The sequence below is a fragment of the Phodopus roborovskii genome, unplaced genomic scaffold (genome assembly GCF_943737965.1).
Source record: "Phodopus roborovskii unplaced genomic scaffold, PHOROB, whole genome shotgun sequence".
NCBI lineage: Eukaryota > Metazoa > Chordata > Mammalia > Rodentia > Cricetidae > Phodopus > Phodopus roborovskii.
Window position 1 is genome coordinate 10397446 of NW_026126598.1, and position 18311 is coordinate 10415756.

Genomic DNA, 18311 nt, shown 5'->3' on the forward strand with positions numbered 1-18311 from the left:
GCTGGAGTTATCGGAAGTTGTAAGTCTCCTGAGGTGGGTTCTGAGAACTGAACTTGGGTCCTCTGGAAGAGTGTTAGGTTCTTAACCACATCTTGGGATATCAAAATCAAAGACAGAGAAGAGGTCTGGAAGGCCCACTCTCCATTAACCTTCTTCCAGTTAGGCCCTACCTCCAAAAGGCTTACCAGTCTCCCTAAAACACCACTAGCCAGGTACCCTGTGTTCAAACACATTGGTCTGGGGGTGGGGAGGGCGCATCTCACTTTCAAAGCATACCACCGAGGAAAGGGCAGCACAGTCCACATGCTGGCTTTCACTACTTAGCCCAGGCTGGACTTGAACTCAAGATGCTCTTACCTCAGCCTTTTATGTGTTACCAGACAGACTTTGGGGACTGCAGAAATGGCTCAGCAATTAAGAGTGCTTGGTGTTCTTGTGGAGAGACCTGAGTTTGGCTCCCTCGTGAGGGTGGCTCACAATTGCCTTTAATACCAGTTTCAGGGGTCTGATGTCTCCTTTGGCTTCTGTAGGCACTGACACACACACATGCATACACTCACAGACATACATATACACATAAAACAATTAAGAAATTATAATGACAGACCTTGTTTGTTTCTTTCAAGGTACTGCACGATTCTATGAGGAAGATTGCTATTTTGAAAACACATTTTATTATTTTGTGTGTATGGGTGTTTGCCTGTGTATGCCTTGTGCCCTCAGAGGCCTAAGAGGGCATTGGATCCCCTGGAATGGAGTTACAGATGGTTGTGAGTGGCCATGTAGGTGATGGGAATCCAACCTAGGTCCTTTGCAAGGGCAGCCAGTGCTCTTAACTGCTGAGGCATCACTCCAGACCAAGCTTGTTACTTTTTATCCTTCTTGGCTGCCTGAGAAAATGGAGATCCAGAGAGAAGAACTGATTTATCCGAGGTCAGAGCTAGGGCTAAATGTGTCATCTGTCTTCTGTCTCGCCTCCGGGACAACCCTTTTACCCTGAGAACAAACCTCCAACTCCATTTCCCCCAGGCTGTATCCACAATGGCCCTGTAGGTAAGTGAGGGCACCAGAGCAATGGATAAATCACAGTCCGGTTGATAAGGAGACAGCTGAAGACCAGAAAACCACATCCAAACTTTCAAGAGCCCAAAAGGGGAAACACGAGTCTAGAGATTGCAACATCCACAGCACAGAAGCGTATTGCTAGTTCCCTAGGAGACATGCCACTGTTTTCACCAGATCACTCCTATTCTGAGACACGAGTCCCCTGGTAAATATGGCAGTCTGGAAACTCCCATGGATATGTAAGTGTGTTCCACTGGTCTTGAGATTACTTAGGAGTTAGGGCTCAGGATGATGAGGTTCAGCTGTAAAAAGTTTGCCTAGTGTCTTAGTTGGAGTTTCTATTGCTGTGATAAAACACCATAACCAAAGGCAAGTTGGGGAGGAAAAGGTTTATTTTGGCTTACACTTCCATATCATTGTTCATCATCGAAGGTAGCCAGGTCAGGAACTCAGACAGGGCAGGAACCTGGAGGCAGGAGCTGATACAGAGGCCATGGAGGGGTGCTGCTTACTGACTTGCTCATCGTGACTTGTTCAGACTATTTTCTTTCTTTTAAAAAATGTATTATCTGGGTGTGGAAGCACATGCCTTTAATCCCAGCACTTGGGAGGCTGAGGCAGGCAGATCTCTGTGAGTTAGAGGTCAGCCTAGTCTACAAAGTGTGTTCTGGGACAGTCAGGTCTGTTACACAGAGAAACCCTGACTCAAAAAACAAACAAACATTTATTTATTTTATTTTTTCTGCAAATTGTTGTTTTGCTTGCATGTATATCTACGTGAGGGTGTCAAATCCCTTGGAACTGAAGTTAGACAGTTGTGGGCTGCCATGCAGGTGCTGGGAAACAAACTTGGGTCTTCTGCAAGGGCAGCCAATGCTCTTAACCACTGACCCATCTCTCCAGCCCTCTGAGCTTGCTTTCTTATAGAATGCAGGACCACCAGTTCAGGAATGGTCCTACCCACAGTGGAATATGTATGCCAACCCTAATTTTGTTTACTTATTTTAGCATTTATTTCTTATTTTATTTACCTGTATTATGCATGCATATATGTGTGCACCCATTTCTGAGGGTGCCCCCAGAGGCCAGCAAGAAGCATCTGATGCCACCTGACATGGGTGCTGGGAACTGAACTCAGGATCTCCGCAAGAGTAGCATGTGCTTTTCATTCCCGAGTTACCTCTCCAGCCCTACCTCATTTTGTTATAACTGCTGGGTTTCATACGACATCTTCATATGGATTTGCCCACATTCATCCTGTTACCCTCTCTTATCTGGTCCTGACCCCCTTCCTCTCCCTAAATAGCCCAGTTTTACACCCATGACATAGATAAATCTGTACTGGGTGGTTTTGTGTGTCATCAGAGGAAAGAGCCTCAGTTGAGGAACGGAGTGCACCACCAATGCCCGGCTGTCCTTACTTCTTTTGTTGATGAACTGTGATATGGAAACTTAAGCCTAACAGACCCCTTTCCTCCTCAAGTTCCTTCAGTCGCGGTGTCTCAGCACAGCAATAGTAACCTAAGACATTTCATTTTCTCAAAAATGGCATCATTTCATTTTTCTTTAAAGCAGAAGGGCTGGCGAGATGGCTCAAGGTAAAGGGGCTTGCTGCCAAGTCTGAAGACCTGAGTTTGATCCCTGAGACCTACAGAGTAAGACTGAACCAACTGTTGCAGGCTATCCTCTGACCTCCACATGTCACTCAAGCCAAATGAAACCCTCTATGTATAATGTGCACTTAAAGGATTTGTAAAATTTGGTTCAAGTGCTTTATGTGTGTGGGTGTTTGGACTACATTCACACAGGTGCATCCTGTGTGTGCGTGGTACCTGTAGAAGCTGGAAAAGGACATCGGATCCCCTGGAACTGAAATGATGGAAGGTTGTGAGCTGCCTGAAGTGGGCACTGGGAACAGAACTGGGGTCCTCCTGAAGAGCAGGAAGAACTGTTAACCTCTGAGCCTTCTCTCCAGCCCCATGTTATTTGCCTAGTGAGAGCCATTCTGGTAACAGTGGGATGGAATTAATAGAATAGGAATAAAATACAATGAGACATAATCTTTAAGCAAAGAAAATCCTTCCTTTGAAAAGATCGCTGTCAATCTTATTCGCCATTTATACTTGGCTCTTCATTTCCAGCCTGACTCTGTCATCTCTGCCCAAGTCGTAGTCAAGTTTCCCCGAAGGAACACGCTAATAGTGTTTCTCAAAGATTTTAGTTTAACTTAATTTTTATGTGTGTGTGGCCTTTAGGGGCCAGAAGAGGACATCAAATACCCTTGGAGCCAGAGTTACAGGCAACTGTGAACCACCGCATATGGGTGCTGGGAACCCTGGGTCTTTTGCAAGAGTAGCCTGTGCTCTTAACTGGAGCCAGCTCCTCCCCCATGTGTTTGTTTCTAGTAGGTAATTATGTTTCTTTTATTTACTGTAACTGTGAGTTAGCTTTATTCGTATTAGCTTTACTTTAGACAGACTCTCACTATATAGTCCAGGTTGGCTGTGAACTTATGCTCAGCCTCCCATCTACTGGAACAATGGGTGCATATCTTCCAGTCAGCTTTCATCTTAACTTTTCATGGGTGCTTGTTTCCATCTCTTACGTGTTTTTAGATTTTAGCTAATGGATCAAGTATTCCTCCTGAGGGAAGCAGAAGTGTCTTTTTTTTTTTTAACTGTGTATGTAAAAGTTTTACAAGCAATATATTTAAAATATTTTTCACATGCATATGTATGAGTGTGTGTGTGTGTGTGTGTGTGTGTGTGTGTATGAACCTGCCACCGTGCACATATGGAGGTCAGAGGACAACCTACAGAGGTCAGTTTTCTCCTCCCACTGAGAGGGTCCTGGTTATTGAAGTCAGATATCAGGTTCAGTGTCAAGTGCTTTTATCCCCTGAGGCATCTCGCCGGGCCTTAACTCAAAGTTCCTGAGTAAATTGGGAGCATCAGGGGCAGGGGAAGGGTGGAAAGGGAAAGGGGAGGGGGGAAGAGGAGTGGAAAAAATGTGTACCTCAATAAAAATAAGAAAATAAATGAATAAAAGATTGGGATGGAAACTCACTGTTTGGATTTTCAGTTCCCTGGTAGCTAAATAAAGATATTGAAACTTTTTCATGTGTCCTCTGGCCATTTATACTTCTCCTTTTTAGAACTGCCTTTCCAATTCATTTGCTCAGAACTTCTGTTTTTTTTTTTTTTCTTAACTATTGGAAAATCACTTTTCCAGTCACACAGCTGACACACGTCGATGGCACGCGAAGGCATGGTAGCTAACCTGGAGGAGGGGCGGGGGCTCAGTCCATTCCTAGTAAATTGAGCTGTGCCTTCCACTACACCGTGTCTTCTTTTTGTTTTTACTTTTATATTATTTATTTGTTGTATAGATGTGTGTGCACATGTGTGAACATATGTGTGCAAAGTGTGCATTCATGTCTCCACCAAAATGTGTGTGAGTGTGGGTATGTGAGAGTGTGTGTGTTGCCTGCCATGAATGCAAGGGTATACACACATGGGCATGAATACACAGAAGCTAGAGGAGTTCCTTTCTTTTCTTTATCTTATTCACTTCAAATAGGATCTCTCACTGAAGCTCACCCTTGCACCTAGAATAGCTTTCTGGTCAGTCGGCTCCATGACCAGCCTGCCACGGCTCCAGCAGAGGCTACAGGCGCTCCCACCATGCTTGGTTTATGTGGGTGCTGGAATTTGTATGTGGAATTTAGTCTCGGGTCCTGTCTTAGGGTTTCTATTACTATGAAGAGACCACAGCAACTCTTATAAAGGAAAACATTTAATTGGGACCGGCTTACCGTCCAGAGGTTTAGTGCATTATTACCATGACAGGAAGCATGGCAGCACACAGGAAGGCATGGTCCTGGAGAGGTGGCTGAGAGTTCTTCATCTGGGTCTGCAGGCAGCATGGTCTGGCTTAAGCTTCTGTAACCACAAAGCCCACCCCTAATGACACACTTCCTCCAACAAGGCCACGCCTCCCCACTCCCTATGAGCCTATGGGGACCATTTTCATTCATTCAAAGGACCACAGGTCCTCATGCTTGAACAGCAAGCACACTTACCACTGGGCCATCTCCCCACTACCCGCTCCCAGCTCCCAACACCTTTTTTTTTTTTTTTTAATGCAGAGTCTCTTCCTGAATCTGGAAATTGACAGCAGGTTAGGCTGCCTGGCTAGTGATTCCTAGGGTCCATTGTTTCTACCTCCCCAGTGCTGGGATTGCAGGCTTATGCTACTGTGCCGGGATTTTTATGTGAGTTCTTGGATTGAACTCAACAAGCGCTTCACCGGCTGAGCCGTGCACCCAACCCTGACCTATTCTGCTGCTGATGCTCCCTGGGCCACTGTACTCCACCCCACCTGTGATATTACATCTGACTTTCGGGGAAACAGCCAAAGTTAAATGTTCTTGTCCCATTTTGCAGATGAGCAAAACTGATATCCAAAGAGGTTAATATGTTATCCAGCCCTGAGCACAGACTTATCCTGGGGATATGGAAGCAGGAGAATCCCAAGTTCAAGGTCACTGTGGGAAACTTTGTGAGGTCAAAGTTTAGAACGACGCAATAAGAGAGACTGGGGGAATAGCTCAGTGGTAGAGAATGTATGCATGTGCAAGGCTCTAGGCACAACAATGTCCAGGTTTGAAAGAGAAAAATTATGTACCATATTAAAGATGGACTATGGGGAGAGGGCACATGGGTGGGAGGGTGGGCCTGAGAGGGATGGGAAGTATTTTATTTAATTTCCAAATAATCATTAAAATATTATGTTGCAATAATAAAGGTGGACCATAAGAAGATCTATGTATGTATGAATGTATATGATCTCTGAACCCAGTTTCTGAATGCAACTTCAAGAATTTCCCAAGAGATGGATGTAAGGAACCTTTTTTATACAGAGATCCTAGATTCTCTGAAACTTCCTGAGTCTTTGGTCTAACCATATAACTTTTGTTGGGCTCTTGAGTGGCTTATGCCCTCAGTCCACACTGGGGGATCCTAGGCAGGTGTTTTGCCATTGAGCCACACCCCAGCCCCTCACAGGGGGACTCTGGTCAGGTGCTCTACCACTGAGCTGCATCTCAAGGCCTTCTGATCTTTACTCCAGGGTTCCTAAGGAAGCCCAAGATCTTGGCAGGATACTCTGATCTCTAAGTCCCCTCCCAGCCCTGGATTTGTTACCCAGGAGCCTCTCATGTTCTGCAGAGAGTTGGTGACAGGGAGGAACAGCCACCACAACAGAAGTCACATTTTCCTTGGCTTATCCTTGGATACAGTGCTGTACCCAATGTATCTCACATAGTAATAAGGAAAACACCTTGGGGTAACTCTTTCCACTTTATCTTCCCTTCACCAAAATGTAGAGAGAGCCCAGTGTTAAAGGCACAGTAACTTTATATATATATTTTAATTTGTTTGTTACTATGCATAGTGTTCTGCCTGCATGTGTGCCTGCAGGCCAGAAGAGGGCACCAGATCTCATTATATTGTGAGCCACCATGTGGTTGCTAGGAATTAAACGCAGGTCCTCTGGAAGAGCAGCCAGTGCTCTTAACTGCTGAGCTGCCTCTCCCACACTCATAGCAACTTCTTGTCCCCCATAGCAGCAAGGAGCAAACCACATCACCAAGTGGAACTGAACCCTTATCCTGGCCTTTAGATATTTTTTTGAGACAGGGTTTCTCTGTGTAGTCCTGGCTGTCCTAGAACTCACTCTGTAGACCAAACTGGCCTCAAACTCAGAGACTCACCTGCCTTTTAAAAAATAAAACTACATATTTTCCATCTTTTTTTCTCTTTCTTTCTTCCTTCCTTCCTTCCTTTCTTTCGGTAAAGTCTTGCTATGTGCCCAGGCTGGTCTCAGTCTCCTGAGTACTGGGTTTATAGGTGTGTGCTATCATGCTCAGCTGTATGCTTTCCCCTTTCTCTCCCCTACCCTTCATTTCCTTCCTTCCTCCCTCCCTTCCTTCCCTGATTGTTTCCTTCCTTCCTTGATTCCTCCCTGACAAAGTCTCATGTAGCCTAAGCCAACCTCAAATTCACTATGTAGCTAAGGATAGCCTTGAACTTCTTTTTTTGGGGGGGGGCAGTTTGAGGGAAGATTTTCCTATGTAGCCATGGCTGTCCTGGAGTTCAGGAATGTAGACCAGGCTGGCCTCAAATTCAGAGATCCACCTGTCTCTGCCTCCTGAATTCTGGGACTAAAGGTGTGCGTCACCATGCCTGGCTAACCTTGAAATTCTGATCTTCTTGCCTAGATGCTAGGATTACAGACATGCAATTCTATGGTTGAAACACAATGTCCTGTGCATGCTAGGCAAACACTCCACCATCTGAGCTACTTTCCCAGCCCCCTCCATCCCCTTCTTTATAAAAGCTGATGAGTTTAAAGATGCTGCCATTGGATCCTCCATTTCAGTTGAGTTTATTATTAATATTATTATTATTGTTGTTGTTGTTGTTGTTATTATTATTCAAAGTTCTGAGATGGGACCATCCTGGATCCAGTATCCCCAAAACATGGGAGTTACTACTGTTGACAGAGCTTCACCCACCGGTGGACAGACAGCTTGGGCCCCACCCTAAGACAAGGACCCCATTGAAGCCAGCTGCAAACAAGGTACACCTGCAGGTACTCTGGTTTTATGACCTGGACTCTGATGACACCTTCAAGCCACACAAGAGAACACAGAATGACTAATGTCATTCTTCTAGATCCTTCTTACTCAGCACAGGAAACACCAGAACTCTGGCACGCTTTGCGCTTCCTCGGGTTATCACAAAATATAAATACATTCCCTAAAAGAAATGCTGAGAATGGCAAAATGAACTCAGGCCTCATCCCAGCTGGTGTGCCGAGCCCAGCAGCCTGTCAAGGAGTCAAGACCGTTGTCCAAGTTCAGGGACAGAGGAGAGGCGATTAAATCCCAGTGCTGTTGCCACGGTGTCTCTGGATGGGAAACCTGGCGCTAGGTGCCTTGGCAGCTGCCGAAGGTTGCTTTCTCTTGGCATCCAGGTTCCGTATGTGCCTCTGGACCCATGGCAACTTGGGGTCACTGCAGAACTTATGGCCCCTCTTGGTGATGAAGCTGTGGGGGAAAGCAGCAAGGGTTTAGTTTGAGGTCTGGCAAGGTGCTGGGAGTGATCTATTCTCCCTTCATGAGGAAGTGAGCATGGGGGACCAGGAGTCTCGGCTGCTCATACTTGGCACTACGAAGTCTCTCTATGCATTCTGGGTTTTTACCACACAGCAGGGAGGGGCAGGAGGATCGTGGAATGTGGGATGCCACACTCATACTATGGCCTTCTTTTGAGACAGAGGAAGCCCTGCTTTTGAGTTATGCTAGGAGTAACAGAAGATGTGGTCTCTATCTAGACTGAGGAAACTGAGCCAAGAAGGCAGCTCAGTTGGTTAAAAAAAAAAATCTGCCTTGCAACTGTGAGAATCCAAGTTCAACCCTCAGAACCCACTTTAAAAAAAAAATAATCTAGGCAGAGTATCATGTTCTTGTAAGCCCAGCACTGGGGAGGCAGAGACAGGTGGATCCCTGGGGCTTGGCTGGCAGCTAGCCTACTTGATGAGTTCCAGGCTAGTGAGAAAGCCAGAGAGATGGCTCAGAAGGTAAAAATGCCCCCGCCAAGCCTGATGACCTGAGTTCTACCCCTAGGACCCACAGGGCAGAATGAGAGAACTGGCTTCCACAAGTTGTACTCCGATCCCCACACTTGTGCCGTGGCATTTGTGCCTGTGTGTGTGATCACACACACGCACACAAACACACAAATCTTAACGTGCATTTTTTTTTTTAAAAAAAGACCCTTATCTTGAAAGAGGTGCATGGCATACTTGAGGATGACATCTAAGATTGGCCTCTGACCTCCATGCACACACACATGTATATTTACACACATATGTGCATGTACACAATCACACACTTTTAAAGGCAAATGTTACCCACTCACACTATGCATGGAAACATGGCTCCTGGACATGTTATAGCTGAGGGGGACCACTCTGGGATGTTCCCTTACATGCTTGCTGTCAGAACCAAGCTGATGCCAGCTGGGGAACATATTAACACACCATTCCCACTGTGCACCATTGCTTGAGACATGAGGCAATGCTTGTTACCCCAGGGGCTCTGAAGTTATTTGGAATCTAAAGGTCTGGTTGGTCATGTGACCTTGAGCCTCAACTTCTTTCAGTAAAAGGGGAAAGTATTATGTTCTCTGTAAGATGGTTTTTGTTTTTACCATTCTGGGCTTTGTGCTTGCTAGGAAAGCACACTACCACTGAGCCACACCCCCAGCCCCTCACTGGGGGATTCTAGGCAGGTGCTCTAGGCAAGCTTTCTAGTATGGCCTCGTGGAATTGTTAAGATAGTTAGGATAATGTCATAGCATGTATTTCCCTCCAAGCACAATGCCTTGCCTGCATTTCGTACTTCATGGATGTTCTCAGCCTTCTGAGTACTGGAATTACTGGCATCTACCATCACCCTGCCTCTGTTTCCTCCTGGTTTTATGGGTGGGGAAACTGAAGTCCAGAGAAGTTTAGTCCACTTTCAAAGATGCCCATGGCTGAACTTCCTCAGGAACCCTGGAGATCCTGGGATAGATACTCACATTACTCCCGTCTTGGGGCAGATGCTGCTATTGGCCAACTGGTAGCTAACCACTTGGTTTCCTGGGATTTCCTTGGTAATAAAGGACATGCAGCAAGAAAAGGGGATGATCACAGAGTCTAAAAGGAGGAAGAAAAGTTCTGTGTCAGCATTCAGCCTGCCATAGGCTCTTTCTTAGCTACAGTCATACTCCAGGCCACTTAGTGCCTCCCCCAGCCTTCGGCTGCTGGGTTCCCTCACCCTCCATTGTGTCCATTGGGGAACATATTAATACAAAAACTTAGAAGCTTTTGCTACCAGTAGCCCCAGGCTGAGCCCAGAAATCTCACCTGTAGGGCAGATGCAGCACGTGCAAGCTACCAGGAGTAGAAGACTGGCGACGATGGTGGTTGGGCTTGCCATGTCTTGGAGATTAGAGGCCTCGGCTCAGAGGTCAAAGCTGGGGTGCAGGAAAGAGGGACTGGAGAAAATACCCCAACCTCCCTCCAACTGACCTTTTTATGACCAGCTCAGGAGATACACGCACTGGAGTCCCTCCCTCTCTCTCCACCACAGGCTTCCTCGAAAATCATGAGCATTCCGTGGTCTAGAAAAGGGGGAAGTTGATGTTCATTTCTTGTCCAGCTGAGTCAGGGATGATTTGGGGCTCTAGCAAGGCTCTAGCTGGGGCAGGCTGCCATCTTGCCTGGGCCAAGGGTGGGGGCAAATGTTTCAGATGACTTGGTTCTGCTGCTTATCATGTGGGACCCTGGGAAAGTTACTTTGTTCTAAGCCTTTGTTTTTGTAGATGCACAATAGGTAGCATCACCCTTACATCTGTTCATCTATCCATCAGTCTATCTGTCCATCCATCCATTGACCTATCTTTCCACCCATCTGTCTATCCATCCATCAGTCTATCTGACCATCCACCTGTCCATCCAAAGGAAACTTAGAGGGGCAAAAGCAGGCTCCCTGAGATGATGGTTTGTTCCCAGAAGGCATTGGGAGGATAAATGGTGGGAAGACACAGGGGTGAGTAATTAAACAGGACCGATGGTGGCAAGAGGAGGACCCTGTAACCCTATAAAACACTCAAGCCAGCATCCATTTAAGGTCTCTGAACCTTAGGGCCCTCACACCCTGAAGGGATAAAGTGGTTGCTCTTTTTCTCTATGGCTTGATTTTTCTGTCTTTCCCAGAAATTCAATTTTTTTTTTTTGTTCGTGTAGGTAAACAAATTTGGTCATCCTCTAGATAACTACTAGTACCCCTATTATACATCCATCTGTCACCCATACATATATTTATCCATCCGTCCATCCTCACACCCATCCGTTCGTCCAGTGTCCCAGCAATCCATTCACCTGCCCACCCACATGTTCATTCACCTATTCATTTATTCCTCCATCAAATTTTTAAGGATTATTTCAAGACAGGGTTTCTCTACCCATCAAACATTTATTGAACATGTGTTGTGGTGGATGAGTCTAGAGATAAATGCTTCATTTCTATGAGCAGGGAGGCTCTTCAGGTGCCAGACAGGGAAGCAAACTGAATGAAGAGATGAGAATGAAAACGTGGTGCTTTTTTTTGTCAACCCGGATCAGAATTCGGGGGTCTAATGTCCCATGGTTCATTGCCAGCATATTTAAAACCCAGTAAAATTTGGGGAAAGGTTTCCAGGCAACCATCAGTCTAATTCCAGGTGCACAATGAAGCTTAAGGTGTGTCTACATAGACAGACTGTTTTACATGTGACCATGAGGGTGGGTTCTGTAGCTGGAAGTCCTAGAATCTAGTGTGGCTTCAGACCAATAGCATAGAGGTCAGCAGGACATAAGGTACATGTGACATGTCCCTAAGGATGGTAATGACCTAGCGAGGGGAGAGTCTGGGATAACCACTCTCGGGGATTTGAGTGAGGTCTGCCTCCATAGCAAAAGGGGGGTGAGGTCTGCCTACACAGACGACAAAAAGGTCATCAGGTCATTAACAAAATCCAGTCCCAGATTTCTGGATGGAATGCAGGTATTTGGTTTTTATCTCTATTGAGGAGGCACCCATGTGGGATTAACATTCCTGGTTCTCTTAGTGCTTCTCTGTGAGTACAAGGGACTCAGGGCTCCCAGTTGCCCATCAAGTCCCTAGTCCTGTGCCCAGATTTTTAAAAACACCCATTATGTACTTACTCAGGGTGTATGGTGTGTGTGTGTGTGTGTGTGTGTGTGTGTGTGTGTGTGTGTGTGTTGTATGTAGATGCCTAGGGATGCCACAAGATGGCATCAGACCCCCTGGAACTAGAGTTATAACAGAAAGTGGAGTTATCAAAGAAATGGAAACGGAACTCAGGTTCTCTGGAAGAGCCAGAAGCCCTGTTACCTGCTAAGCCATTTCTCCAGCCACAGCTTTTAAACAGTTATTATTATATTTCATTAGTAATTTAGTTAGGTGTGTGTGTCTATGGCTGGCTGGCTCTTAAAGCATTTATTTTCCTTCTGTTTTGGATAGGAAAAAATGATTTATTGAGTAGAGATAAGAGATAAATGGGCAGGGCAGCAACTAGAATGCCTGAGATCTACTTTGATTGTTACCTTTCTGTCTCTGTATACCGTGTGATATATGTGTGTGCTGTGTATGTACTGTTGGAAACAGGCAAAAAGCACGTTGCCCTAAGTGCTGCCATTCTAACTTCAGACTCCATTTCACCTGTAGGGTGAAACTGAATTCAGGTTCTCAGGCCCTAGGGGAGCTGGGAACCTTCCAATAGCTGACCCACCTTGACCCGCCTCCTCCTTAACCTGTAGAAATAGTCCTTACACTTCGTTAGTTCTCTAGAAACATTATGGGGGTTCCCAACAACAGAAAGAACAAAGGAATCCAATTGGTTGGACTGAAATGCTTGCACTATATGTCGATTGATGATCATGGAACACTTAAGGAAAGCCCCAAATCTTTGATTTCTGATTGACAAAAAAAACTGTAACTAACTTCGCAACAAATGTTTGTGGCTTTTGTGCTTAAATACTTGCTTCAGCTGGCACTCGGGGATCACAGTTCAGCAAGTCAGTTCTGCGTTCCTGATCAATCAGCCCCACCCCCTCTTTTGCGCTGCCCTGCATTAAATCTTGTAGTGTGGTAACCTCTTGTGTCTGCTTGGGTTGATTTGGAGCCTCAGACCAGAGCAGGTACATGAACATGAGAGTGCAATCCAGTGAGTGAACACGCGTGTGGAAGTCAGAGAGGTGGATGTTGAGTATGTTTCCCGTATTTCTCTCCACATATATTTATTTATTTGGATTTCTTTAATTTAGATTGTGTGTGTGTGTGTGTGCAAGTGCAGGTACCATCAGAGACCAGAAGAGTCAGAACACCTAGAGGTGGAGTTAGAGGCCATTGTGAGCAGCCCAGCTTGGACGCTAGGAACCCAACAGGAGTTCTCCGAAAGAAAAGGAGGAACACTTCTCAACTGAACATCTCTGCAGCTTCAGTCCACCATAGTTTTGGAGACAGGATTTCTCAAAGATCCTGGAGGTCATTGATTTGACTAGACTGATTGACCAATGAACTTCAGGGATCTCACTTTCTGTCTGCTCCAGCGCTGGGGTTAGAAGCTCTCACTGCTAAAGCCCAGCTTTAAAAAAAATTGATTGCTTGATGTGTGTACTTGCTGGAGGTAGGGACATAAAGAGGTCGAAGGATAATTTTGTGAGACCCGTTCTCTCAGTCTGCCTTTGCCTAGGTTCCAGGATGGAACTCAGGTTTGTTTGGATAGCAAGTGCTTTACCCTCTAACCCATCTCCTAGCGTGCGCGCGCGGGTGCACACACACACACACACACACACACACACCTTATTGTATTTTCTAGCATCCCCCCCCAGCCTTGCTTAGCAATTCTGAGGGGCAAACCCAATTGTCACTCTGGGTGACAGGAAGAGGACGTGGAAAATCATGAATTTCTGGGGAGAGAAGTGCATGGGCAGGGCAGAGGCCCTCAGAGCCTCATGTTGTAACCCCAGTGAGTTGGCAAAAGGTCATCAGTGGGAGGTCTTGAAGTGGATGGTGCATCCCAGATTACTAACACCCTCTAGAGGGGTTTTCCAAGGCCTTAAAATACCACCCACTCTGTCTTCATAGTCTATTTAGGGGAGTGGGTGGGATTCCCAACCCTGGTTTTGTTTTGTTTTTGCATATGTATATGTTTGTGTCGTGTATGCATGTTTTTGTACCCATGTGTATGTGTGCACATGTACATTCGTGCATGTGTGCCTTCAGAGTCCCGAGGTTGGTAGTGTCTTTCTCATTCACCCTCCATCTTTTATACTGAGGCAGGGCTCCTCACTGTACTCAGAACTCACTGACTCTGACAGGATGGAAAATACAGCCTAACTCTCCAATGACCCCAGGAAGCTAGAAGTTTAAAAATACTATCAAAAAAACCCTAAATACCTCAAATTCCAGACCCTGTCCTCTACCAGTACATAGGTGAAAGGTCACACTCCTTGCCGCTTATCTGACTTCGTAAACTGCTTGTGAAACCCCAGCCCCAGTGACCTACCCTAACTGCCATTTGTCACCCCACCTAGGAGCCCGCAAAAATGCAGACCTCAGGGGCTATAGGAAATTGATTGGTCTATAAAGCACTGGCTTGGATGATTTAAAATGATTGATCTAAAAACTATAAAATGGTTTAAATTGATTGGTCCGCACCGCGCAGGCTCTGGATGCTACGAGATGATTGGTTTAAGACGCGCAGGCTTTGTTGTAAACCCTATAAAAGCTGTCTCAATTCTTGGGGTCCTCAGTCCTCTATCCCTGCGTGGCATATAACTATGGACCCCAGTGCACTTGGAATAAAAACGTCCTCATGCTGTTTGCATCAAGACCGCTTCTTGTGAGTGATTTGGGGTGTCGCCTCCCCTGAGTGAAGTGTGAAGGCTCACGCTCTGTGGGTCTTCCAACTCAGCACTTGCCTCAGGGAACCCCGTCTTTACTCCCCAAGAGCTGGAATTAGAGATGGGCCACCCTCCCTCCCATATATGTGGGTGCTGGAGATTTGAACTCAGGTCTTCATGCTTACATGTGCATTGGTGGTTCCTACAACCATAGTTCACAAGAGGAAAATGGAAATCTTTTTTTCTTTCTGTGATTTTTCGAGAAAGGGTTTCTCTATATTGCTTTGGAGCCTGTCCTCGAACTAGCTCTGTAGACCAGGCTGGCCTCAAACTCACAGAGATCCGCCTGCCTCTGCCTCCCTAGTGCTGGGACTAAAGGCGTGCGCCACCAATGCCTGGCTGGAAAATGGAAATTTTATGAAAGGAGATGAACAAGACACTATCACTGGGCTACTGATCCTGGTTCCCCAAATGGGACCCTGTATCCTTTCTCTTGAAGGGCTGGGATGTGACAGGCAGAGGAGGAAGGTTGAAAGCAAGAGTTAGAAGCAGGGCCGGGTGGCACATGCTTGTAATCCTAGCAGAGAGATAGAAAGTTCAGGGCTAGCCTGGACCAATATAGTTCATTCTGGGATGTTTAATGAAAACTTGTCTCAAGAAAGGTGAGAAGGTGAGAGGGAGAGAGAAGGAAGGAAGGAGAGGGAAGAGAGAGAAGAGAGAGGAGGGATAGGAAATGAAGTGAGGGAAGGGGAGAGAACAGAAGGAGGGGGAGGGGAGGAGAAGAGATGGCAGCCTGGAATCCCAGTGTGAGACGATCCCAGAGTCGGGGGCAGGCAGACCTCGAGTTCACCCTGCTATAGGACAGTTAGAGGTGGAGGTTCTAGGAAAGGAAAGACAGATGGGAAGGGAAAGAAGCAACAGACACAGGGAGAAGCTTCTCGAAGGGAGATGGACAGAAGGCAGATGACAAATGAAGGCATGGGAAGAAGTATCTCAGAGCTGTAAGATGCTCCCTGCCCAGATCCAGCCCTGGGTCCCACCAGAAACCCCTCTTATACACCTCCATCTCTGTAGGACTGGTGTCTCCATTTGAGAAGTGGGGTGCTGGCCAGATTTGACTCAGTGTAAAACCCTATGCCTCACCGGTGTCAAGAGAATGGACACTGCTGCATTGTACTTAAAGTATGCCTTGTTTTTCAGCTAAAACTGAAGCTTATTTTTAATCTAATTCTTAAATGTATTTATTTTCATTTGCTGTATGCTCGTTTTTGTTTTGTCAGTTTTCTTGTCGTTTCCACACCCCCCCCCAACGTAATTCTTGACATGTCAGCTGCATTTTGGGGATTTTTGAAAATTTGGTGCACACTCTTAATGGCTGAGCCATCTCCCCAGCCTATACATTGTTCTTTTACTTGGAAACCTCAATTGATGGGACACTCCTCTCTGCCCTGGACCCTTGCTCAGAAACTCTCATCACCTGCTTCAGTGGGCTTCCCCAGCTGGTTTCTGCTGGATGTTTTGGGCACCTACCTTGACCGTTTGGGTTTTCTCTTTCTCTTCCCTTATTATTTTGTCTGCTTGCTGTCTGTAGTCAGTACACTCACTCATTTAAAGCCAGAAATATGGCCATCGTAGACCATTCTCAGACCTTTTTTTGGGACACACAGGCAGAGGCTGGGGCTCTTGCAGGGGAGGAGACAAGGTTGGAGCAGAGCCCTGGTTGCCTAGGAAACTCGTTAGCTCTTTATAAACTCATTGACCTTCATCACCATCATTAACAATGGAAGGAAAGGGAGGCTTGCAACAGTCAGGAAGGGTGGTGCTCATGTGTGGAAAGGGCTGGGAATGTCTCCCACAAGTGGGACTCTTGTGGCAGCCACTCCCAGTTCTGAGTAGGTTAATGATGTCAAGAGCTGTGATCTAGTGACGTGGCAGGATCCATGGGGAGAGTGGGGGGGTGGATGGGGAGATGCAATTTGAAAGAGAAAAGTGTATATTTTAGCCCACAGCTTTAGGGGCTTACAGTCTATCATGACAGGGACAGCAGGATGACAGGGACAGCAGGTGGTAGGGAAATCCTGTTGCCAACCTTGCTGATATCCAGAGGGGCTAGACTTGGATGGGGGCTAGAAAAAGCCCAGCTGCATTCCCTAGAGGGAATATACCTTGAAAAACACACAGGCGAGGGCTTGGATGGTTTAAATTGATTGGCCCACACCGCGAGGGCTCTGGATGCTATGAGATGATTGGTTTAAGATGCACAGGCTTTGTTGTAATCCTATAAAAGCTATCTCAATTCTGCCCTCAAGGTCCTTAGTCCTCTGCCTCTGGATGGCACATGACTGTGGACCCCAGTGCACTTGGAATATAAAAGTCCTCATGTTTTTACATCAACACCACTTCTCATGAGTGATTTGGGGGGGCCGCCTTTCCTGAGTCGGGGCATGAGGGTTCACACTCTGGGAGTCTTTCAGTAGCAAAGGGGCAGGGGAGGTAAGAAGAATGGTTCTTGTAAGCAGAATATAGAAAATCACAAAGAATGGACGTTGACATGGGTGGAAAGATCAGGAATGTGAGAACAAGAAAGGTTACTATGGTGATGGGACTAGTGGTTATATGCTAGGCTGATCTTGCTAAATAGGGCTAGTTATCTTTGTGGAATAACTGAAGGCTCTAAGTGTACAGCCAAGAGAAAGCCAGAGCATAAAAGACTTTAGTTTGCAAAGAAAAAAAAGATAAGAAATTTCTCACAGGTCTTGGCCACAACAAGGAAATAGGCCCCAATTCCAGATGAACGGTCGGTCCTGTCTGGGCCACACCTGGCCAACGGACAGTCTGGGGACTTTCCAAGGTACATTCTGTGGGTTTTCCTTTTTCCTTTGAAGAAAAACAGGTCACACCTGGGTGATCTCTCAAACATGAGATCATGCTGATTTGAAGTTTTTCTCTATAAAAAGAGCCTGAACCCTTTGAGGGGTGTGCAGCTTTCCCCAAGATTGCTGACACTCGAGTGCGCAGTCGTTCAATAAACACCTCTTGCTTGTTGCATCTCCTGGTTTTGGTGTTTGTGTCACGGGGCTCTCCCATCGGCTCATCAGGACCCCGGAATTAGGATCTTACAATACATACATACATGCATACAAAGAAAATTAAAGAACATTACCTAGTCTGTGCCATTCAGTTGCATCAACATATACAGAACAGACTAGACACTTTTAGGGATCTATTACAAATACCTGAAAAAAAAACATACACACACATTTAAAGAAAAAAAAATGGCTGCTAGGCACCATGGCACACACCCCTTTAATCCCAGCACTTGGGAGGCAGAGGCAGCCTGGTCTACATAGTGAATTCCAGGACAGTCTGCAGTAAAGCTGAGAATCATGGCTGTGGGATCATATGGACTCATGTAGCAAGACTGTTCATGTCACAGTAGCCAGGAAGAAGAGGAACACAGGGAGTGAAGCCAGATGCTGTTGATTGATGCCTAGAGACCTACTTTTTCCAGTAAGCCCCGTGTTCCTTTGGGTTTTTGTTTTTTGAAGTTTTGTTTTATTTGAGACAGGGTCTCATTATGTAACAGCTACTGTCCTGGAATTCACTATGTAAACCAGGATAGCCTTGAACTCACAGAAATCCATCTCCCTCTATTTCCCAAGTGCTGGCTGGGATTTAAGATGTGGGCCATAGTACACCCAGCTTTGAGCTTTCTTTTAAATATC

The 18311-nt window shown here is 46.1% G+C and overlaps 1 protein-coding gene across 1 annotated transcript; it reads right to left on the reverse strand.

Moving 5' to 3' along the window:
* Positions 1 to 7775: 7775 nt before the first annotated feature.
* On the reverse strand, positions 7776 to 10173 carry Ccl24 (C-C motif chemokine ligand 24). The gene is made up of 3 exons (XM_051205024.1): positions 10042 to 10173; positions 9714 to 9831; positions 7776 to 8176 (listed from the first exon to the last, which is right to left on the reverse strand). Exons 1-3 carry the CDS (start codon positions 10112 to 10114, stop codon positions 8008 to 8010), a joined length of 360 nt encoding a protein of 119 aa, XP_051060981.1. The 5' UTR covers positions 10115 to 10173; the 3' UTR covers positions 7776 to 8007.
* Between the last annotated feature and the right edge of the window lie 8138 nt (positions 10174 to 18311).

What these genes read in the sequence shown, in the direction of transcription:
- Ccl24 (XM_051205024.1), bottom strand. Translation starts at nt 10,114, where the DNA reads ATGGCAAGCCCAACCACCATCGTCGCCAGTCTTCTACTCCTGGTAGCT. An exon ending in GTGCTGCATCTGCCCTACAG is followed by an intron (nt 9,832 to 10,041) that starts GTGAGATTTCTG and finishes TCCTCCTTTTAG; the next exon opens with ACTCTGTGATCATCCCCTTT. An exon ending in TGCCCCAAGACGGGAGTAAT is followed by an intron (nt 8,177 to 9,713) that starts GTGAGTATCTAT and finishes TTTCCCCCACAG; the next exon opens with CTTCATCACCAAGAGGGGCC.